General features: G+C 46.3%; 1 protein-coding gene across 2 annotated transcripts in view; it reads left to right on the forward strand.

The window, feature by feature from the left end:
- Window positions 1-25549, forward strand: part of afg2a (AFG2 AAA ATPase homolog A) — a 42654-nt gene that overhangs the window by 12558 nt on the left and 4547 nt on the right. For both annotated transcript variants that reach the window (XM_063018634.1, XM_063018635.1), the window contains exons 11-15: window positions 313-522; window positions 1934-1987; window positions 2112-2191; window positions 3979-4105; window positions 25073-25237. In XM_063018634.1, the coding sequence (XP_062874704.1) occupies window positions 313-522; window positions 1934-1987; window positions 2112-2191; window positions 3979-4105; window positions 25073-25237 (636 nt within the window). The remainder of the gene's footprint in view (window positions 1-312; window positions 523-1933; window positions 1988-2111; window positions 2192-3978; window positions 4106-25072; window positions 25238-25549) is intronic.

The following is a 25549-nucleotide window of genomic DNA, read 5'->3' on the forward strand; positions in this document are numbered from 1 at the left end:
TGTGTGTGTGTGTGTGTGTGTGTGTGTGTGAGAGAGAAACCATGTGTGCTGGTGTATCAGTGTGTGTGTGTGTGTGTGTGTGGTGGTCTCTCGGTTTGGTCCTGAAGGTTCCCCAGCCGTTCCGTACAGGTGACTGGATCAGCTGTGAGATCCCAGCTCGGTGATCTGAGGAGATCCAGTCCATGATTCCCCTGAACCTCGTGGTTCTGTTCTGGTCAGCCTGTGTAGCTTAATGGCTGAGCTGTTGTTGCTCCTAGACGTTTGGGTGTAGGGTGTGCTTTTATTGTTCCGACTGTGTGTGTGTGTGTGTAGGTGTGCTGGAGTGATGTAGGAGGGATGGAGGACGTGAAGCTGAAGCTGAAGCAGGCTGTTGAGTGGCCGCTGAAGCACGCGGAGGCCTTCGCGAGGCTCTCGGTGACGCCCCCTAAAGGCGTGCTGCTGTACGGACCGCCCGGCTGCTCCAAGACCCTGATCGCCAAGGCGCTCGCTAACGAGAGCAAGCTCAACTTCATCGCCGTCAAGGTAACGGGTGTGTGTGTGTGTGTGTGTGTGTATATAGCTCATTTTGTTTAAGGCCACGCCCCCTTCAAAGGGGACTTACAGGACACATAGGCCACGCCTCCTTACCTGAGACTGAAAGTACACACACATAGGCCACGCCTCCTTACCTGAGACTGACAGTACACACACATAGGCCACGCCTCCTTCCCTGAGACTGTCAGTATGCACACATAGGCCACGCCTCCTTCCCTGATACTTACAGGACACACACATAGGCCACGCCTCCTTTACTGATGCTAACAGGCCACGCCCCTTCACTGATACTGACAGAACACACATAGGCCACGCCTTCTTCATTGATATTGACAGGACACACACAGGACACACACACGCCTCCTTAACCAGGTCAGAAGCAGTGTGTCTTTGGGGGCACACACTTATGGCGACCGTGTACCACGTGACCGTCACGTCTCCCTGAAGCTCCCTCTCAAAGTGCCGGAGTGCACTGGAGCGTCTCAGGTTAGTGCACTTTGTAGTGAAGAGGGAGCGATTTGGGACGCAGCAGGTGCTTGAAGCCAGAGTGAGATGGATGGAAGCGTCCTTCCTTCTCTTTGTCCGTCCTGTCGGACGTCAACAGCGGTTCGGTTGTGTTCGTTTGACCTTTGTGACCTTGTGTTTGTCATCCTGATGCATCACACACACACACACACACACACACACACACACACTGGTGCTGGTACTTCCGATGGCCTCACACGGTGCTGTCAGAGCCTGACTGGGGAAGATTGATCAGTGAAATGGGAGATGTGTGTGTCAGCGAGGGAGGGTCAGGGCTCAGTTTAGGAATATAAGCAGTAGCAAGGATTAATTATGAGGTATTTTACCATCTACAGTGCAAAATATTATCGAAAGATTAAACAGATGTGTCCATAAGCGCTTCTGACTGGCATAGATTTTCCAAAACGCTCGGACAGAGGTGCGTAAAACCAGCGTGCGTCAGTGATGGACGTCACCCGGTGGACTAACTGAGCGTCCGTCTAGTCAAAATAACTGTGACTGATGGTGGTGTGGTGTGTGTCGGGGGCTGAAGTGAGACTGGAGACCTGAGTGTCAGCAGTTTTAAGTGTGTGTGTGTGTGTGTGTGTGTGTGTGTGTGTGTGTGTGTGATGTCAAGACTTAAAGTCTGTGTTTGAAGTGGTAGTTAAGGTGTGTGTGTGTGTGTGTGTGTGTGTGTGTGTGTGTGAGTGAAGTGTGTTTCTCTGTATTATATCTTCTGTCTTCCTGTTGATGTTAGTGTGTCCAGCTCTGTGATTTCCTCCCACATTAAGTCATGCACACACACACACACACACACACACACACACACACACACACACACACACACACTCACACACTCACACACTCTCACACACTGTTTGTCTTTGTCTTTCAGGGTCCTGAGTTACTGAGTAAATACGTCGGCGAGTCTGAGAGAGCCGTGCGGGAGGTGAGTGGACTGTGTGTGTGTGTGTGTGTGTGTGTGTGTGTGTGTGTGTGTGTGTGTGTGTGTGTGTGTGTGTGTGTGTGTTTCGGTCAGTGCCGTGTAACCCGCCCGCTCTTTTCCGTGCCAGGTTTTTCGGAAGGCGCGGGCCGTGGCTCCCTCCATCGTGTTCTTCGATGAGATCGACGCTCTGGCCGTGGAGAGGAACAGGTACCAGTTACACCAGCACCTCACTACCAGAATAAAGAGTAACCACGCCCGTACCAACCTCACCAACTCCGACATCAGTTAGATATCGAGCAGGGATGCCCCGAAAATACACGCTCGGTCCTGAAGCGTCGTGAGTGTCTAACCGAGAGAAGAACATGCAAAACTCGTGCTGTTCAGGTTCACGTTTGCGGGTGCTTTTCAATCAAAAGAACTCTGGTTCTGGAACCGGTTCCAATCAGGCTTCTGTTCAGAGAACCGGCCCACGTTTGCACCAGTTTTTATAGCAACCGAGGATGCGTCATCACCAGGGGGCGCTGCTGGACACACACCAGAAGTAAACAGCAGTACAAAGCTGGTGGAGCGCGGAGATTAACTGCTGGCATTTGTGCCGCTGTTACAGACGTGTGTTGCTGATAAGATGAGGTGATTTCTCCCTTTTTCTCCCAGTTTAGTCATAGCCAGTTCCTCTTTCTCTGCTGGAGACTCAGATGGTGTATGTGGAGGCTATATTCTCCTGACACGCCCTCCCTCTGGCACCCTCTTATCCCCCTGTACTTCGGTGGATCGGTGCGTGAGGTCGGTCTCGCACACGGAGAGTCACGCACTGATCTCCACGTTCCTCCACATCTGTACAGGAGCCTCGGGATACAAACCAGGGTCCTTACACAGTCTCAAAGACCCCGCCCACTTTTTTTAGTCCTGTCTTTTCCCACCCAGCAAACTAGTGACTGATTTTGCCTTCTGCACTGCTGATCGTGCTCTCTAGGGGGCGCCCATTTCTGGTGCTTGTTTCTAGTGTGGAATAGAATTTATTTTTGGGGGAAAATCTTGGCGAGAGCGCCTTAACTCTATAAAAGTCAGGCAGGGTTAGTAGAATTGACTTGAACCTGAACAGTGTTGCATTACAACGTGAGGATCAGTGATACTGCGTGCATGGAGAAGTTCAGACTGATAATCAGCTTACAAACGATGCCAAAGTGACGCCAACGTGCTACACAACAAGAAAACTCAACAACCACGAACTACTTTACTCAAAACAACCTAAAGACACTTTGGTACCGCCCTCGTTAAGTCTCCCAGCCAATAAAAAATCAGCTCCCTCACTGACGTCCAATCAAATCCACGAGACCAAAATGATGAATAAACTTATTACTTATCGATCGTGTTTTAAATTCATTATTTCTGCTGTAACTGTAAATGAACATTTGCGGACCAGGGTGTATACACACACACACACACACACACACACACACACACACGAACAGGAACATCTGTGGACACACACACACACACACACACACACACAAGCGTGTCTTTGTTTCCATGAAGACAGATGGAGAAGAGAGTGGAATGGGCCGTACTTCCTGTGTGTGTGTGTGTGTGTGTGTGTGTGTGTGTGTTAGGTTTCCACTGTACTGTGATAATCCACCAGTCCGTTCCGTAAACCTCAGGTTGCTCCCTGTGACCAAAACAAGAGGAACCTCAACCAGACTAAACACTGTTTCAATGTTTCAATAATATTATGGACTGTAGATAATGAAAATGTCTTGCACATCTTTGCAATCGACTGTTTTAGGTTTATTTGTTGAGTGGTTTTATATTTTGTGGTATAAGGTGCGGTCATAGGTCCAGTGTAGTTCTCCGGGAACACTAGAGGGCGCTTCTCGAACCACTTGTAGTAACTGTTCCAGAAACCCTGGTTTAGAATCCACCCTGTTATTAAGCTTCTTATTTAATATTGTTTAAGTAAAGTGTTTGCGTGTGTGTGTGTGTGTGTGTGTGTGTAGCTCGTCCCGGTCGAGCGGAGTAGCCGATCGCGTGCTAGCGCAGTTGCTGACGGAGATGGACGGAATCGAGCAGCTCAAAGACGTCACGGTGCTGGCCGCCACCAACCGACCCGACATGATCGACAAGGTAGGACCGGGTTCTGAGGGGCGCACCACGGGGTTCGGGTGCAGACCTGAGCCGTGTGATCGGGCTATGACTAAATATGAGCCGCTGGTACCGTCTGCGGCGCAGTATCGATCCTGGTTTAAACAGTAGATGGAACAGTCTTGATCACCTGCGCGTGTTTGATTAGATCTTGCTGGCGTTTCCTGGTGCGCTGGTGCTTGTGTGGGATTGACGACCTCCTCCTGTGTGAGACAGCTGACACACTGAGATCACACACACACACACACAGCAGGGCACCAAGAAGCACATGGGTATGAGGAAGTGCCCGGGGGTCAAGAGGAGGGACGTGTCAATCATGAGCAGCACACACACACACACACACACACACACACACTCACACACACTTCAGTTCCTGACAGGGTGTCACAGAGGAGTGTGTTTCCTTATAAACACTGAGCTCATGGTGTTAATAGATGGAGGTGTGTGTGTGTGTGTGTGTGTGTGTGTGTGTGTGTGTGTGTGTGTGTGTGTGTGTGTGTGTGTGTGTGTGTGTGTGTGTGAGAGAGAGATTGTTTGTGTGTTTGACTAAGACTCCTGTCTGCTTGATGGATGCTGGATGGGGGGCGAGTAGACTTAGGGTGAGGGATCTATTAGATGTTGATCTGATAGATCCCAGCAGGGGGCGCTCCAAACAGCGGTGTTTCTCCTGTAATACACACACACACACACACACACACACACACACACACAACACGGTAAAAAGTATGACTGAATTCACGTGTTTCAGACACAACAGTCACTAACAGGTGTAATAAACAATCATAATCACTGTGCAGAAACAGTTTGGGGAAGGTCCTTTCCTGTTCCAGCATGATGAAGCACTATAAAGATGAAGTAAGTAAAGGTCCAGTGTCCTGCACAGAGCCCTGAGCTCAACCCTGGGATGCTCAACAGCTCTGGGATGAATCGGAACATCAACTGTGAAATCAATCCACACCCAGCCATACAAATGCAGAACGGGCACAAATTCCCACACACAGACACACTTCAAGGTCTTGTGAGAAGCTTCTTAGAGGAGCACAGACACCGTGAGCAGACAGCAGAGGTCGCTGTTGTAGCGTATCAATGAAGCCCGGTTGACCTCCCTCCCTCAGGCACGACCAGTTGTGTTTGTTTGGACGCCTGGTCTGGTCGATAGCACGTCCTAGGATTCAAACTCGGTGATACCGCATGAGCACATTAAACGGCTGAGATGTGTAGTTCATTCAGTCTAACAGCAGGGCGGCGCTGTGGTTCTTATACAGTAGAAAGTTCAGACTGCTTTAAAATGTTGTTTAGGTTTCATTTCCACCTTTGTGTCGTGGTTATTATATGTTGAGTGTGAGTGAGTGTGTGTGTGTGTGACTGTGTGTGACTGTGTGTGTGTGAGTGTGTGTGAGTGTGTGTGTGTGTTTTGCAGCTTGTCTCCTACATTTCCACCTCGTCCCTTTTTCTTTTGTTGTTTCCCCTCGTGTGTGTGGCAGCAGTTAAAGGATTTACCTCCTTTTTTGTGCCTGTTTAATCTGAGGTTTTAATCTTTTGTGTCTCGTTTCCGTGTGTGTGTGTGTGTGTGTGTGTGTGTGTGGGTGAGAGTGTGTGTGTGCTGCTTTAATCTGAACCTGAATAATTGTTCCCTTTCTAATCGGACTGCGTTTATATCTACAAATGACCACGGTGGCGTCCCCACAGCGATTCCAAATGTTCCACACGCGATTACACACACATGCCATTACACTCACACACACACACACACACACACACACACACACACACACACACACACACACGACCTCTCGTGCCTCAGATGGAAAAACGATAAGAGGAACGAGCGAGCCGGTAAAGTAAAACGACTCCTGACGACCTCCTGAGTTTGACAGTGACAGGAGAGACTCGGGAGGGTTTCAGATCGCGACCGTGAAGCGTTCGGAGCGTACGCTCAGGGTTCTGCGTTAGCTATCCGTGAAATTTTTACTGTTAAGTTCATTTCGATTGAGTTTGCTGCAGTCTGTGGATTTGCGGTCACATCTTAATACTATAAAGGGGTGAGGGGGTCAAAAATCCAGAGACGCCGACTGTCTAAAATGCATTACTGTCTGAGGGTGTGTCTGAGGGAGGGAGGGCAGAACGGATTCCTTAATACTGCTGCAAAAATAGCGGCCTCTGGTGGAGGTGCTGGAGAGCGGTGCGAGACTCCGATCCCTTAAACCTGTGTAAACCCACGTCGTGCAGGTGAAGAGAAGTGGTTTTACTATACACACGTGGGAGGGGGCGTGTGTTGGGTACGGCGCTGCTCAGTCAGGGTCCCTGCGCTCCTGCAGCAGTAGACTAGATACAGCTGGGGAACTGGACAGCGGTGTAGAACGTTCTCCAGCATCATTTACGTTTGTATCACAGCCTCATCGTTTCTCATTACTGATAATAATCAATTACAGCTGGTGACTTCTCTGTGCCCGTATAAATAGGGCTAGTTTGCCAGCACCCATTTAAACAGACCAGGTTTTAAAGGAAAGAAACAATGGCAGGGTAATTCATCTGTACGATCAGAACCGCTAAAAAGAAGATGTCCACAGTCGAGCAGGCTTTACGCCCTGTGAGTCGTGCATGTGCAGTAAATCCACCTAAACTGTGGATACAATCAGAACTCTGTGGACGTCAGCGGCTCTCTGGTCCGGAACACTTCGGCCTGGAGCGTGTCGTGTTTCGGTTTGTAGACAAAACACGATAAAAACCCAGCAGAGCCGCTCGGAAGAATCGAACATGCCGTGAGATCCCACGGACGCCTTATTTCCCCACCAGTACGGCGGTGTGTTATACACTGGTACCTTAAAACTGGACGTCAGTCGGTTCTGGGAGTGGTGGTGAGTTTTAAAGACGTTGAGTTTCAAGGTATTTTTTCCCATAAGGATGTTTGTGAAACCTGTTAATGCATCCATGGTCCCGTGGAGCTGCAGATATTTTAGTCTCATGTAAAATAATGAGGTTGTTTTTGACACTTAAACACTGAAAATAACACAAATATAATATAAACACACTGAAATACAATTACTAACAGTTACACATCAATAAAAATACAATAAAAGCTGCACTTTAGTTTTACTTCTTTATTGTTTCCTGACGCTTCTTAATGCTGGAGATGCTCGATGTTGGAATACCGTATTCCCTTCAGCACCGGCGCATTCACATGAGAAGTGACAAAACCGCTTCTGCGCCGCTGTGCCGTTACTTCCTATGAAGTGTGACGGCGGTGCACAAAACTCAGCGTGACTTACTGTAGTAAAACAGCGAGTGAGGAATGTGTTTAGTGGAGGAACTTATGAGCAGTAATAATGAAGAGAAGTTTAGTGCTCCTGTCTCCTTCTTTTACTACATTAAACCACGTTAAGCTTTATTTTCAACCAGAAGCGTTTTAGACTCTGGGAGAAGCTGATTCTGATTCTCACCATTTCTCAGAAGCTGGAGCTGTAACACAAGTTTAAAAGTGAAACAGGGAGCAGAATCCAGATAAACACAGATACATGTGGAGCTGTAACCCTGGATCTGACGCTTATTCCACACTGACGCAGGTTCAGATCAGATTCACACGCTGGTGAGGTTTTACCGCTCGTGTCGGGTTTGAAGATTTTGAGTTTAGGACACGTGGAGGTACGAGGTACCGCTGGATGTTACTGTATGATCGTTTATCAGCGCACGGCTGCACATTTTTCACCGCTGACCTTTCCGATCCAGCTGTTCCAGCTGTCAGAATCTCAGTCCAGAAGCTCAAGATCTAAAATTCATCCAGGAAAAAAAAAAGGAAAACCACACGATGTGAGCCGACCGCGCCGGCGTGTGTGTGTGTGTGTCCAGATCTCTCCACCGACCTCAGGAATCAGGTTATTTACGCAGAACAGAAACGTTCGTGGTGTTCTGTACGGGACCGGCGGCGGCGGCGTGAGGGATCACAACGTTAGATCGATGATTGATGATGTTTAGAATGAGGACTTGTGGAGGAAGGAAGGAGGAAGTTAGAACCCAAAACAACACAGAGCAGTAATAACCAGCTTCTGCTGTGTGTGTGTGTGTGTGTGTGTGTGTGTGTGTGTGTGTGCGCCAGAGCTCCCAGTAAGCCTAAGCTCTTTCGGTTCCTGTACAGACGAGCTGTACTTTGTGTAATATTCATTCTGCTTCTTATTAAAATTGGTTCGTTTAGAAGCAGCTTGTTTGTTTATACTGTTGCTTCTCTTTTACAGTCAGCGGTCACTGTTATAGAATCATGCCCGTCTGTGTAATCATTTATGGCCAGCAGAGGGAGCCTGGAGGCACAGATGATTGATGTGTTGGTTCCTTTTTAATCCGCTCCAGGTGGAGGTGTCTCTATTTATCACGGTTCGTCTCTCACAGATTTGCCGGCTCCTCTGTTGGCACCCTGCCGTGATGCCGGTCTTGATTCGGTCCAGTTTTTCTGCTGGCGTACGATCCCAGCACACAGAGTTCACAGAGGAACCCAGCTGGTGTCATGCCACTTTTCGCCCCACGTTTGGTTCCACACTGGGGGCGGGCAGGGTCCTCTTTTTTCGAAAACTTGGATGTCACAGGCCCTCGGAGCAGACGACCAGTTCTCAGTTCTGCTCTGTCCCTGTTGTGTCCATTTTCTCCGTTCAGATGATAGTTGATGGTTTTGATTCAGGAACTGAAGGTTTTGGTGCTGGAACTTTGTCCTTTGGTACCAATCAGGTGCACAGCTCCAGTTTCCTGGTACTAAAGGTACACTGGTACTCTCCTCTCTCCTCTCCTCTCTCCTCTCCTCTCTCCTCTCTCCTCTCCTCTCTCCTCTCCTCTCTCCTCTCCTCTCTCCTCTCTCCTCTCCTCTCTCCTCTCTCCTCTCTCCTCTCCTCTCTCCGCCTCCTTTTCAGTCGTTGAAAAATGGCCCGAGCGGCATTAGATGGTACAAAAGATTAGCCAACACACACACACACACACACTCGACACTACCGGCACCAGGCTCAGTGCCGGGGCGAGAGAGGGAGAGAGTGAGTGAGGGAGAGAGAGTGAGCGAGTGAGGGAGAAAGAGAGAGAGTGAGTGAGGGAGAGAGAGTGAGGGAGAAAGAGAGAGAGAGTGAGGGAGAAAGAGAGAGAGAGAGAGAGAGAGAGAGAGAGTGAGGGAGCAGGAAATGAAGGGCTTTTGTGAGCTGATATCTGGCAGCGTGTAGCGTCTTGCCTCCTGGCCAGACCACCGGGCCTTTGGAATGGAACTCAGGAAATCTCTGCACACACTCTCACACACACTCTCACACACACTCTCACACACACTCACACACACTCTCTCACACACACACACACACACACACACACACACACACACACACTAGTCCGCTGTGTTCCAAACGTTTCCACACACTTTAACTCCAGCGTTCACGTCCACGTGTACCGAACACTTCCTGATTTCTGCTGCTCTTCTGTCACTGTGACTGAATGTTTACAACACACACACACACACACACACACACACACATACACACACACACACACACACACACATACACACACACACACACATACACACACACACACACATACACACACATACACACACACATACACACACACACACACACACACACATACACACACACACACACACACACACACACACATACACACACACACTACAGATGAGCAGCTCATGGTTCTGTACCTGCAGCAGGGGCTCATGGGAGGGGCAGTTATCCTAAATAATACCCCTATTGTTTACCCCTGAGCTCTGGGAACTACCCCAGACCCCCCCCCCCCTCTTCCCCTGACACCATGTTACAGGTGGATTATGGGTAAGGTTGAGGATTTGGACAGGGCCGAGGAGGTTCAGTAACGGTGCCACATTTCCTCATCGCCGAGCCAACCGGGAACAAACGGCGTCCTTTCTGCGGCGTAACCGAATCCCACCGCGCGCCCTAATCTGCCCCGTCATCTCAGCCTGGCTTTCACACGCCCATTGTAGCAGGAACCCAAACGGATGGTGCAGCTCCTGCCAAGAGGAGTTCCATTTCTGCCCTGTAGCGCCCCTCTGTACCCCCCTCCCACCCCCACACCCGGAGAAAACCTGGGCGTGTCACGTTACCGTGGTTTCAGCTTCCAGTCTGTAAATAATACATCCAATAATAATAATAATACTCTCCAAATAAACACAGCACGTTTATCTGTACACACTCTGGCAAATCCACCTACCGGCTGGTGGATTATGAGCAAAAAGTATGTGGACGCCTTTTCTATAATAATATAAATAAAACCACATGTTGCTTGGTCATTTGGCGTGCATCAGTTTAGGGAAGGCCCTTTCCTGTTCTTGTGTACGACAGAAGGTCTAGAAACACGAGGCCTGAGGAGTTTGTTTTTTGCCGTAAGTAAATCTCTAGGATGAAATGGGATGTTGGAACAGGCGCAAATTCCCACACATACACTCCAGCATCCGGTGGAAAGCCTTTCCAGAAGAGTGCAGACTGTCACAGCTGCTTTTAAAAGTTTTAAAAAGAGGTGTCCACATACTTTTAGTCATGTAGTGTGTATGTGTGCGCGTTCATACAGGTTAAACAGTTTGGGGAAGGCCCTTTTTTTGCAAGGTTTATTTAACCAAGATAAGTTTGGGAGGAGGAATTCCACGGGCCGGCGCAGAACCCCGACCTCCACCCCACCCCACCGAACAGGGCTCACCAGTCCCACTGGCACACTCCAAAAGCTTTGCCTTCTCAGAAGAGCGGAGGCTGTTGTAGCTGCAAAGCAAACATATAAAGACATATAACATATAAAGTATGTCTGTGGGAATTTGTGCCCCCCCCCCGGGTCAGTACTGAGCAGCAGAAGCGAGTCGAGACCCAAATCCATTTCTCCTCTGATTCGGGAGGTAGGGGGGCAAATTAGACCCCAGATCAGCCCGGAAATATGGTTTAGAGTCCCAGGGGTTCTGTCGCACACACACACACACACACACACACACACACACACACACACACACACACACACTGGTGCTGCGGGGTGATTCTCATGTACCAGTATTCGGGGGTCAGGGGGTCTTTTCCTGAAGCGGAGTTGGAAATAGTTCAGAGTTGTTTTCCTCCAGGCCTGATCTCTCATCTCTGCTTTCATCCCTCACACACACACACACACTCACACACATGCACACACACACACACACTCACACACGCACACACGCACACTCACACACACTCACACACACACTGTTAAATACATCACCTCAGGGAAGTGTGGCAGTTTCATCTCTTTTGCTCTCTGTATCTCGCTCTTGGTGTCGTCCTTATTCTTTTTGGCTTCTGTCTCTCTCTCTGTCTCTCTCTCTGTCTCTCTCTCTCTCTCTCTCTCTCTCTCTCTCTCTCTCTCTCCACAGCGTTGTAAAAAAGTATTCACCCCCTCCTGAAAAATCCAGGGTCCTTACTGTGTTAAGTTTGCATGTTCTCCCTCCAGGTGCCCCGGTTTCCTCCTGCAGTTCCTTTTCTTCACTTGAGCTGATCAACAGTCCGGCTCTCTGCTGTCGCGCTTCGTAATGTTCTGCATGTTTTTAATATCATTTAGAGTCTGGACTGCAGGCGGGCCAGTGTAGCACCTGTACTGTTTTACTGTGAAACCACACTGTTGTAACACACGGCTGAACGAAAGAAAAAATAATGAATGTATAACTGGAGACGTGACTGTAAACGTTACGCTGATTTCTGCGCTGGTTCAGTGTTCATGAATTTCGGCTCCATTGTTCCAGCTCTGTCTCTCACCTCCGGTTACTCCTGGCGACATTTGATGACCGGGTACTGCTGTGTGTGTGTGTGTGTGTGTGTGTGTGTGTGTGTGTGTGTGTGTGCCTCCGTTGCTGAGCACAGCTTAGTGACGACCCCTGTGTGGAACAGTGTTTACTGCTGAGTTGTGGGCGACAGGAAGTCTCACGATACACACACACACACACACACACACACACACACACACACACATTAAAGCAGCATGTCTGACGACCCACACAAGGTCAGTGAGGCTGAAATAAAACGCTGCTACTGAACACCAGTCGGCTTCATAATCACCAGTTAGGATTTTTACTGCCAGAGTGGAACAAAATAAAAACTATAAAAAATTAATTATTAAATAAAACCCAATTATTATTAAATATATTTACATCAAAAAACACTTTTAAAAACACAAATTATTATAAACAAAACAAAAAATAAAACATTAATTGTAATAAAAAATTTAAATCTGTATAATCATAAACAACTACAAAAAATAAATTATAACAAAAATAAAATGCTTATTATTATTATTATATTACTATTAATATTATTATTATTTTTAATATTTTTATTATTATTGTTGTTGTTCTTATTTTTATTATTAATAATATTATTGTTGTTATTATTTTTATTATTATTGTTGTTAACATTATTTACTATTATTATTATTATTATTAATATTATTATTATTATTCAGTTAAAGCTATAAAACATTCCACCAAAAATTTACAAAAATGCTTTTTTATAAAGGAGAAAAACATAAATTATTACAAAAATTAAAAAATAATTTTATTAAAACTGCAAATCTACAGTATATGATCAAAAGTATTGGGACGCCCCTTCTAATGACTGAATTCATGTGTTTCAGCCACATCAATTACTAACAGGTGTAATACATCAATTATATAAAATAAATTATATGCTTCAAACCTTGCAGCAGCAGTTTAGGGAAGGTCCTCTCCTGTTCCAGCATGACTGATCATGTTGGAGGTTCCCATGAACACCCTGTGTTTGGGGAGCGGTGCATGACGGCTTGTTATCTGTGCTACCTACTGCACCGTCGCGACACTGAACGATGATGAATGTATACATGTAGTTCACTGGCTGCGTCCTAAATCACACCGAGTGTCGTCCTCATGGCAGGCGGTGCTGATGGGTTAAAGAATCTGATTGGTCGTGGTTTCAGAATTCTTTCCGTTGCATGTTTTTGTCTCAGTGCCGCGGTTAACAGAATCAGAAGGTGATGTGGTTTAGCCAGATTAGCTTCAGTTTATTTTGCTGTAACTTCAGGGCCTGAATTTTTAAGTTGGTTTTTAACCTGGATTACATTTGGTCTAAACTAAACCTGCCGGCGCTGATTCATCACTGAAGATCCTCTTCAGTTTAGACCTGAGCTTCATTTAGCCCAGGGAGAACTGGTGCAGGGCCAAATCTGCAGGATTAGCGAGAGCGCAGAACAAAAGACTCACGACTGTCAAGAATCTGAGAAAAATCTCACGGTTTTTATTTCTTATTAAAACCACGATTAAAACCTCCTGTCGACTCTTACGCTTTCGGGTCCTGTCTCACGCTCCGACTCTGACCAGACACCGATGAACCCAATAAAACCGCGACCTATGGGGATGAAGCATCAGCGGTGGTGGAAACGTCCAAACCAGCAGGTGGCAGCATTAGTATTGCCACGTGCAGTTCAGTTGGATATATTCAGTTCCCTATTGTGCTCTGGCGACCCCTGCTGGCTGAGAAGCACCGCAGGCTAGCACGTTTGCTTTCGGCTCGACCCAGGCGCTCAACAGACACGTTTGTGCTGGTTTGAGGGAGGGAGGGAGGTGCGGATACGCTTTGTCCTTGGTGCTGCAGCAACAGTGACTCCTGCTGGACGGTCCAGGTACTACACATGTGGTTGAGGAACACAGAGAACGATGTGACACTGTGAGAATCCACTGACTTTGGGAGATTGGGGCTTTGGAAATTACTAAATTAGGCGCAGCTTGAACTTTGATTATAAAAATAATTTTTTTATCTAAAGAAATAATATTATTTTATTAACAAATTCATAATCAGACTATATATCCAGTATAAATAATAATAATAATAAAATAATGATTAAATTAAATTAGTAAATAAATAATATATGTAAATAATAATATAATAATAAATAAAAAATAATATCATAGTTAAACAATAAACATTGTGTAATAATATAATAGTATAAAACATATACAAAATATGTATTATAATACAATAAAAAATGATAATTAAAATAATAATTGCATTATAAATAATAAAAACAATAATAATGATATGATAAAATAATATTAAAATATTAAAATAAATTAGTAAATACATAATAAATGTAAATAAATATATAATAATAAATCATCACAAATATTATAGTTAAATAATATATAGTAATAATGTAATGGAATTTTTTATTATGTCATATTAATATTATGTTATAAAATATTATTTAATATTATAATAATATAAAAATATACAAAATATTAATTATAATAAAATAAAATAAGTAATAATAAATAAATTATGAGTAATAAAAATGATAATCATAAGAATAAATATTAGAAATATAGTTGTAATAAAATAATTTATACTGGATATAAAGTGATTATGGATTTGTTATTAAGACAATAAATAATAATAATATTTTTAATAATAACAAAACTCACTTTAATATCACTAGTAGTAATAAATCTGTTATTAATAATAAATCTATTCATACTGGATATAAATAAAAACTAGAATTAAACTCATCCTGTGTTTAAAATAATAATAACAGTGAGACTCAGGCTGAGCTGTTGTTGTTTCTAGATGAGATGATGATGATGTAGATGAGTTTGAGTCTCTCCTGCAGGAACGTCCGTGTTTATTTAAATCTCTGCGGGTGTAAAGTGAAGCTCCTCGTTTCCTGTCCGGCTGCGTTTCTGTTCCTTTGGTTTCTTCCCCTCGGAGGAGGAGGAGGAGGAGGAGGAATTATCCTGCTTTCCGGAAAGCTCCTCTAATTTTAGCCGCCCCTGATTGAGGATCAAATCCACATCCGTCTCTCAGCCCAACCATAACACACACAACATGTGTTTTAGTCCCACCACAGACTGATGGCAGGTTAGCGCTCACACCGGCCCCGGCGTCTCCAGCCAGCTGATGAAGGACTTCCTGCCCCGGCGGCCCCGGCGGCTCCGGCTCAATGAACTCAGTGTGAGCCGCCGGAGTTTCTGCTCTCGACTCGCGCCGTTACAAATTACCAACAAATCCGGAGCTAAGAGGGACATCTATTATTACAGATCAACATTAAAAAACTGATATAAAATATGTACAATAAATATAAACCATCAGCAGCCTCGACTTCTTCACCTTCATGCTCTTAGAACTCTGATTTGTTGCTTCTTTGCTGCTGGATTCTGGAACATGACTACAGGGATTCACTTCTGTTTAGCCGGTAGAGCAGTAGGAAGGTTGGGTTGGATCGATAATATTAGACGAGCTTGTGTCACTTCTCTCCCCGGATCTTTATTTAACAGACCTGGTTTTAATAATAAATAATAATAATAATAAATATATTAATACTGGAGCTGAATATAAAGTAGAATTAAACTCGTCCTGCTGTGTCCTGAATAATAATAACAGTGAGACTCAGGCTGAGCTGTTGTTGTTTCTAGAAGGTGATTGAGAAGCTCGGGCGGGGCAGAAATGTGATGAGAATGTGAATCACTGAGCTACTCTGCTGCTGATGTGTCTGTACTGTTCACACACGCGTGTGTTAGAGGGGCGTCCACATACTTTCGGCTGTGCTGGTGTATCTGTGCTATTTATCATGTTCTTCTCCTCACTGTTTCTTCCTCTGTGATAAACAGCTGTAATTTCATTCCGGCTCCGCGTTCCGCTGCCAAGTCCGCCGAGTCCTCGGTCCCTGATACACACCAGTCCTTCCTACACACACACACACACACACACACACACACACACACTCAGTACTGGAGGAGAGGTCAGTAACACACACCATCCATCATCTCCAGTCTGGTAGGCGTCCAACTTTCCGTTCCACTTCTTTCCTCCGTATGTGGAGCAGCTGCACCTCCTGGTTCTCTGGATCCTCCACGGTTCCTCTGTCTATCTTCTGTCAGGACGGAGACCAGAGGAAAACGAGCTCAAGGATCTCGGTCAGGTTCTGGATCACCGCCGTCCACCAGAACGTCCTCAGAGCTTCCTCAGATCAGTTCCACAGCCTTAGGTACCGTACTGAAGGAATTAAACCTTCTGGGCTGAGATCCGGAACCGTACTGGACGTATGGAACACTTGTCCTTCCAGATCTTTCCTCAAATTGTGCTTTGATGGTGGTGATGTACAGCAAATTTACATTATTTACATCCCCTCCTGCTCTCCCTATATCCATCAATCCTTGACAAACACTCATGGGAGTGGTTTCTTCCAGGATCATGGCGTGGCTTTGTAGACAGAGAGTGCATGTGCTTGACCGGCTCGCCTGCAGTCCAGATCTGTCTCCTATTGAAAATGTGCAGCGCATCATTAAGGAATGGATGAAGGGGGCGCTAGTGTACCTGCTTGAAAAAATGTTCGCCATATCCCAGTCTATCCGAGTCAGGTACGATAGGAATGTAATTGTGCTCTAGCGCCCCCTAGAGACGGCCTGAGCTGCGCCTCATGCTTCGGTTCCTGATGTGGAGAGTTCCTGTGCGGCTCTGGTGAGGATGGGCGTGTCTCTCCGGTGGTTCCCGGCTCTGGTTTCTGCTCTCCGGATCTCTCCGCTCTCTCCTCATGGCGACGTGGCATCGGGCAGCGTGGCGTCCAGGTGTCTTCCTGCTGCCTCGTTAATCTCCGTCTTCCCGTCATTGTCTGACCTCGCACATCTGTATCTCCGGCTCGCGAACGTCTGTCCCACAGCTGTGAGGGCACCGAAAAATCCGTTCACTATTAATATCTCTCTCTACAGAGACACATTTCCCATCATCCTACACTCCAGAGAAAAGGGTGTGTCTAAATTCTAAATCCTTAGCTCCCTTAAAATGCTCCTACTGAGGTTCTTAATTCTGAGTGATGATCGGACTGAATGACGAGGGAGCGTCCGACGCCTCCTCAGCGCTGAAGATCAATCCCAGCATTCAGTGCGGCACGACGTTTCTCACAAAATACTACAAACATGGCGGACTAATCAACGCGGAGCAACCAACAGAGTTCCTTTTACATGTAAATAAACTCTCATTGATGTTTAATTTGTATAAAGGTGCACTTGCTGTGTCTATGTGGCACAGTCAAGGCCTTCCCCAAACTGTTCTCAGGATGTTAGAAGCCTGATTTATTTACATTTAGCGGATGCTTTTATCCAAAGCGACTTACAGATAAGACTGAACAAGATTTGAGCAATTCAGGGTTAAGGGCCTTGCTCAGGGGCCCAACAGTAGCAACTTGGCGGTGGTGGGGCTTGAACCAGCAACCTTCTGATCACTAGTCCAGCACCTTAACCACTAAGCTATCACTGCCCTTTTTGCCTGTTTGATGTCATAGATTTTACAAACCTGTTAGCAGTGGGTGTAAGAATAAATAGACTCAAACACACACACACACACACACACACACCTGAGGTCAGTATTTAAGAGTGGCGTCCACATACTTTTGACCCAGTAGAGCTGATCTCACGACTCAGCTGTAGAATCTCTCTCGCTCTGAAGTTTTAAAATAATTTAATTGCATATTGAAGAAGCAGTAACCCCACAGTGTGTGTGTGTGTGTGTGTGTGTGTGTGTGTGTGTGTGTGTGTGTGTTTACTCAGCTGGACTGTTATGAGGACGCGGTCAGATTAGTGCAGAGGGGCAATTTAGGCAAATGGTCAGTTTTAGGACTATTTATAGACCTGTGTGTGTGTGTGTGTGTGTGTGTTCCCTCATCTGGTACCTCTTACAGTTCGGCTTCTGAACCATCGACCCGTGTAAACATGTGGCTGTGTGTGTTCTAAAGTAGTGACACACAGGTGCTTCTATATAACACACACACACACACACACACGGTGTGTATGCAGGGTTAACAGGAAGTTTAAGTGTTGTGATGCACGACCAACAGTTGTCACTGAGCATTGTGTGTGTGTGTGTGTGTGTGTGTGTGTGTGTGTGTGTGTGTGTGTGTGTGTGTGTGTTATCTGATGCAGTTGAACAATGCTCCCTCAGCACCGCCATCATCATCGTCTCTCTCATCATCTGTTCTTACACTGATAACTCTTCATCTGTGTGTGTGCGTGAGTGTGTGTGTGTGAGAGTGTGTGTGTGTGTGTGTGAGAGTGTGTGTGTGTGTGTAGCTCCAGTGTGTGTGTAGCTCCAGTGTGCTGCATCAGCACTCAGACGGAGACGGAGTGACGAGAACTTCTAAAAGCATTAACAACATAAATGAAAAAGGCAGTAAAGTTAGTAATGAATGACCTGAGATGAAACCAGCAGGGGGCGCTGGGGCGGCGGCATGGTTAATCATGCTGACCCACTGCTGCAGAGATCCAGGGTTCCAATCTCCAGCGGTGCTATCGGCCACTCAGACGTCTGACTTACAGACAGACTGATTGGCTGTGTCTGAGTGTGTGTGTGTGGGGGGGGGGGGTGTTGCCATGGTAACATGCTGTTCTGGTGTGTATGAGTGTATTAGGTGCAGCAGTGTTGTTGGGATTTTGGAACACCACAGTGTCATTGCTGGGGGGAGAACAGGGGCCCGACTGAAAATATAAAGCCAACAGTGTGATGTGATCAGAATACTAGAGGGACACACAGTGTGAATGAAACATCCCAACAACACTGCTGCACCTAATACACACACACACACACACACACACACACACACACTGTCTTTTCATTACTATGTCAGTGCAGTACTGGGAACGATCCAGCACCCGTTATCAGGTCAGTAGGGGGTCTTTTAGGTTAATAAATGGGGTACAGGTGGGTGGCAAAATGTACAGAGCAACAGATGAGCTACAGTCAGTAATTGTATACCCACAGAGTTCATCTGAATGGTTGGTGTAGCTTACACACTCATGCACACACAATTATACACACACACTCATACATACAGTGTATCACAAAAGTGAGTACACCCCTCACATTTCTGCAAATATTTCATTATATCTTTTCATGGGACAACACTATAGACATGAAACTTGGATATAACTTAGAGTAGTCAGTGTACAGCTTGTATAGCAGTGTAGATTTACTGTCTTCTGAAAATAACTCAACACACAGCCATTAATGTCTAAATAGCTGCAACATAAGTGAGTACACCCCACAGTGAACATGTCCAAATTGTGCCCAAAGTGTCAATATTTTGTGTGACCACCATTATTATCCAGCACTGCCTTAACCCTCCTGGGCATGGAATTCACCAGAGCTGCACAGGTTGCTACTGGAATCCTCTTCCACTCCTCCATGATGACATCACGGAGCTGGTGGATGTTAGACACCTTGAACTCTTCCACCTTCCACTTGAGGATGCGCCACAGGTGCTCAATTGGGTTTAGTCCATCACCTTTACCTTCAGCTTCCTCAGCAAGGCAGTTGTCATCTTGGAGGTTGTGTTTGGGGTCGTTATCCTGTTGGAAAACTGCCATGAGGCCCAGTTTTCGAAGGGAGGGGATCATGCTCTGTTTCAGAATGTCACAGCACATGTTGGAATTCATGTTTCCCTCAATGAACCGCAGCTCCCCAGTGCCAGCAACACGCATGCAGCCCAAGACCATGATGCTACCACCACCATGCTTGACTGTAGGCAAGATACAGTTGTCTTGGTACTTCTCACCAGGGCGCCGCCACACATGCTGGACACCATCTGAGCCAAACAAGTTTATCTTGGTCTCGTCAGACCACAGGGCATTCCAGTAATCCATGTTCTTGGACTGCTTGTCTTCAGCAAACTGTTTGCGAGCTTTCTTGTGCGTCAGCTTCCTTCTGGGATGACGACCATGCAGACCGAGTTGATGCAGTGTGCGGCGTATGGTCTGAGCACTGACAGGCTGACCTCCCACATCTTCAACCTCTGCAGCAATGCTGGCAGCACTCATGTGTCTATTTTTTAAAGCCAACCTCTGGATATGACGCCGAACACGTGGACTCAACTTCTTTGGTCGACCCTGGCGAAGCCTGTTCCGAGTGGAACCTGTCCTGGAAAACCGCTGTATGACCTTGGCCACCATGCTGTAGCTCAGTTTCAGGGTGTTAGCAATCTTCTTATAGCCCAGGCCATCTTTGTGGAGAGCAACAATTCTATTTCTCACATCCTCAGAGAGTTCTTTGCCATGAGGTGCCATGTTGAATATCCAGTGGCCAGTATGAGAGAATTGTACCCAAAACACCAAATGTAACAGCCCTGCTCCCCATTTACACCTGGGACCTTGACACATGACACCAGGGAGGGACAACGACACATTTGGGCACAATTTGTACATGTTCACTGTGGGGTGTACTCACTTATGTTGCCAGCTATTTAGACATTAATGGCTGTGTGTTGAGTTATTTTCAGAAGACAGTAAATCTACACTGCTATACAAGTTGTACACTGACTACTCTAAGTTATATCCAAGTTTCATGTCTATAGTGTTGTCCCATGAAAAGATATAATGAAATATTTGCAGAAATGTGAGGGGTGTACTCACTTTTGTGATACACTGTACATACACACACTCATTCACACACTACGCACTCATATACACAAACATTCATACATACACATTCATATATACACACACATATACACTCTTACATACACACACTCACACTCATACACACACTCACGTACATACACACTCGTATACACACTCATACACACTTATCTATACATACACTTACACTGATACACACACACACACACACAAAAACATACATACACACTCATACACATATACTCACACACTTATACACACTAATACACACACACTCATACACTCGTACACACTCATATACACACAAATTCATATACACACTCACACTGATACACATAAATGTACATACATATGCTCATACACATACATACACACACATACGTACACATACTTATGTATATACTCTCATATATATATACGACAAACTCACATACGTACACTCACACGTATATAAACACACTTATACACACAGACACACACACACACTCACATATTCACATTCATGTACACTTACATTCAAATATACACACTTACGATCTCACATACAAATACACACACAAATAAATGCATGAATGCACACACACATTCTGACACACACACACACACACACACACACCGTGGTGAGAGATGAAAATGAGTCATTGAAAGATCCATGGAGAGAGACATCCGCTTCCTCTGTAGCATGAAACCAAAACATTCAGCCAGTGCCAGACACACACACACACACACACACACACACATGCCGTTACTTGACTCTGTGTGTGTGTGTTTGTGTGTGTGTGTGTGTTTGATGTTTCGGGTAAAATCATCTCAGCAACAGCAGAGAAAGATGAAGAGAGATCAGCAGTAAACACTCATTTACCTGGATTAGTGCTGCCTGCTGACTCCGCCCACCTTTACAAACCAGGCCCCGCCCGTATCAGGCGAGATCCCGCCCCTCCGGCCGACACTAGGTCGTCATGGCAGCCGAAAGTGTCTCCGTCCTCCGGCACCCGGCAACAGAGCGACCGGCTTTTAGCTCGACGGGTCAGTTTACAGCATCACTGTGTGGAGAGAGCACACACACACACACACACACACACACACACACTCACACCTGTCTGCTCAGGTACAAAACACTGTAATTTAGTAAGTGTGGGTGTGTGTAGAGTTCAGGAGAGCAGGAAGCGACACACACATCCTCCAGTCTCCACACACGCTGACTTCTCTGTGCCCGTATAAACAGGGCTGGTTTGATTGCACCCATTATAAATAAGCACATGGAACAGCGGTCTCATGTCAAGGCTGGAAAGAAAACCAAACCCTCCCCTCATGCTGAGTGAACATCTGTCCTGAGAGAAAGAAAAACATCAGGTCTGACGTGCTGTCCACAGTCCAGCAGGCTTCACTCAGAGATCAGAGCATGAACAGTAAATGTAAAGCTCGCTCGACTGTGGACAGTCCCGCCCGTGTCTCAGAAGCTTCAGGTTCATACCACACCTGTTTTTGGTGGATAAAAAGGGCTAAGTCACGGTTGGCATTCCAATTCATCCCACAAAATCTAGATATTTATAGTCAGGCAGTGTTGACTGAGACAGGCTGGTTCACAGTGGACATTCCAATTCATCCCATAAGTGTTCACAAGAGTATAATTAACTTAGGCACTGTGGATGAGAAGGTCTAGTTGACAGTCGGCATTCCGATTCGTCCCAAAAGTGTTCAGAAGGCCATTTTAAGGTTCAAGCACTGTTGACTGAGAAGGTCTGGTCCACAGCTGACATTCCGATTCATCCCATTAATGTTCACAAGTGCGTTTTTAGGGTCAGGTAATGTTGTAGTTGTCTAGTTGACAGTTGGCATTCCGATTCATCCTATAAGTGTTTACAAGGGTATTTTAAGGTCAGGCACTGTTGACTGAGAAGGTCTTGTTGACAGTTGACATTCTAATTCATCCCAGAGGTGATCAGTAGGGTTGAGTTTAAGGCCCTGTTTGTACCTGTACATTAAACTGGTCGAATCGTATCTTCACAGACTCGGTTTTGTGCAATAGGAAGGACCTTTGCCGAAGGGCGTGGCCCAAACACCCGAAGGCACCAATGAAACGTGGTGTCCACATACTTTTGGTGCTGTTAGCGTGTGCTCTGGACTCTGGGCCGCTGCGTGTGTGCAGTGTGAGATCAAACTTGGCCTCTGGCTTTCACTCTCCCTCCCTCCATCACTGTCCCGCTGTCTCTCGTCCCGAATCCCGTCTGGCTTTGTAGTGCTTTGTGCAGCTCGACTGTAAATCCCCTAAATGAAAGAGTGCGCGTCCCCTCCCCGGCTCAGGTAATGAGCACGTACCCAGCCGAGAGGGAACACAGGAAGAAAGGGAAGAAAGGAGGGGATGACAGGTGGGTATTAGCGCTGAATTGGGAACAGGAAGGAAGTGCCGAGGGACGTGTTGAAACGCATCGAGACCTCGAGAGACCAGACTGTTCTCGCTCGCCGTTACCGCCGCTCAGCTCCCATTAACCTGCCGGCCACAGCGACTGCGGGGACGTTCTGGTCCTTCCGTGGCTACAAACGCACAAGAAACCGCACACGCTTCAATCAAACTGCAGGTAAAAATATAAATAAATCCAGATTCACAGGAGCCTCGATTTTAACAAAGATTTACTGAACAAATAACGACCACTAAACACCCTAACGTCAAAGCGCTCCCCCAAATCTGCACCTCCATCATAAAAGTATAAATGCAGGATGCCTGACAAGCTCATGGTCAGGTGTCCTAATATTTTTGTTCATGTACTGTATGTTTGGAGGAGAAAGAAACCTTTACACCCAACAACACTGTACCTCCTGTAAAGCATGGGGGAGCTAGTGTTCCCGAGGAGAGCCAGTCAGCGATGCCACATCTGACGCCCAGCCTGGTCGAGAATGTGTACATGTCTCTGTACGGGTTCTGTACTGTGTGTGTAATGCAGAGTTTCTAGACCTGTGTGTGTGTGTGTACGTGTGTGTGTGTGTGTACGTGTGTGTGTGTGTGTGTGTGTGTGTGTGTGTGTGTGTGTGTGTGATTTACGAGGTTTCACAGGAAGGGGAGCTGGGCGTGCTGAAGCAGCTGTTTTCTAATTGATCCCTGTCAGTCTGAGATTTATAATCAGATCTGTGTGTTTCCTTCTGCAGCACACGGCAAACTCTCAACGAACCCTGCTCACTAGTATCTCTAGTATCAGTTTTATCTCTAGTATCTCTAGTATCAGTTTTATCACTAGTTTCTGTAATGTCACTAGAACTAGTAGTATCACTAATAGCACTAGTACCAGTAGTGTCAGTAGTCCCACTAGTATTACTAGTATTACTAGTATCTGTAGTATCAGTATCATCACCAGTAACAGTAAGTATCAGTAGTACAACTGTTATCACTAGAATCAGTGGTGATCATGCACACCACACTGTCATTGACTCCAAAAGTACAAAACCCTGTGGTCTGACCATGGTAACAGTGGTGACCATACTGGGTGTGGTAACTGTGGTGACTGTACTGAGCGTGGTGACCGTAGTAACTGTTCTGCACGTGGTGACCATGGTAACTGTACTGAGTGTAGTGACCGTGGTAACTGTACTGAGTGTGGTAACTGTACTGAGCGTGGTAACTGTGGTGACTGTACTGACTGTGGTAATCGTGGTGACCATTCTGCACGTGGTGACCATGGTAACTGTACTGAGTGTAGTGACCGTGGTAACTGTACTGAGTGTGGTAACTGTACTGAGTGTGGTGACCGTGGTAACTGTACTGAGTGTGGTGACCATGGTAACTGTACTGAGTGTAGTGACCGTGGTAACTGTACTGAGTGTAGTGACCGTGGTAACTGTACTGAGTGTGGTAACTGGACTGAGCGTGGTAACTGTGGTGACTGTACTGACTGTGGTAATCGTGGTGACCATTCTGAGCGTGGTGACTGTGGTAACTGTACTGAGTGTGGTGACCATGGTAACTGTACTGAGTGTGGTAACTGTGGTGACCGTGGTAACTGTACTGAGTGTGGTGAACTTCATGCAGGAGCTTCTTTCTCGCACCGCAGCCTCAGTACAGTCACCAGGCCCGACTGAAGCACGTACACGTCAGGGGTTTGTTCTATTTTGGAGGACGGACTGATTACAGGAAGCGCGGGGCTGGTGTAGATCCGGTGGATCTGGTGGAGATGTTTATAGCTTCAGGTGCTGAAGTTTACAAGCTCCACCAGCTGCACTGTAGGTCACTCACACAGACCAGGTGTGTGTTCATACACACCCCGCTCATCAACACCGTGTGTGTGTGTGATGACAGGGAGTAGCGTTATAACTTCCTCTTTATTTCCTGGAGTTGTTTTCATTGTGTGGTTGATGTTCCACAGCGTGGGTGTGATCTGTGATGTAAGATCCCTTTGCGTGTGTGTGTGTGTGACAAATCCCCACAGAAACACTCCACAACCTTGTAACACACCTTCCCCTATTAATGAAAGCTGTTCTGTGTATACCCACAGTCTGTGAATCAGGCGTCTTACCCCCCTCTGTGTTCCTCTCAGGCTCTGATGAGGCCGGGTCGTTTGGACCGGATCGTGTACGTTCCTCTGCCGGACTCGGACACTCGGAGGGCCATCTTCACCCTGCAGTTTGGGAAGATGCCCGTCCATCCCGACGTGAACCTGGAGGAGCTGGTGACCTGCACGGAGCGCTACTCGGGGGCAGAGGTGAGAGGTCCCGGGGGTCCTGAGGGTCCCGGGTGGGGGGGGTGTCTGGGTTTGGGCTGTAACTTTCATTCCTGACATGCTCGTTTAATAATAACTGATTTGTTTAACTGATTTGCCATCCTACATTTAAAGTGCCACACCCAAAATCCCAAATTGATCTCTATACAGGATGGTACTGCGTTCCTTCTCCTTCTGGTTTTGGTAGAACATGTAATGAGTATTTTTATTAATGGAATCATTTATATGATCGTGATCACTGATGAGCAAAAATACTTGGGACGCCTCTATAGTTTTATTTTATCATGATTATTG

This window comes from Trichomycterus rosablanca, chromosome 22 (genome assembly GCF_030014385.1).
Source record: "Trichomycterus rosablanca isolate fTriRos1 chromosome 22, fTriRos1.hap1, whole genome shotgun sequence".
Taxonomy (NCBI): domain Eukaryota; kingdom Metazoa; phylum Chordata; class Actinopteri; order Siluriformes; family Trichomycteridae; genus Trichomycterus; species Trichomycterus rosablanca.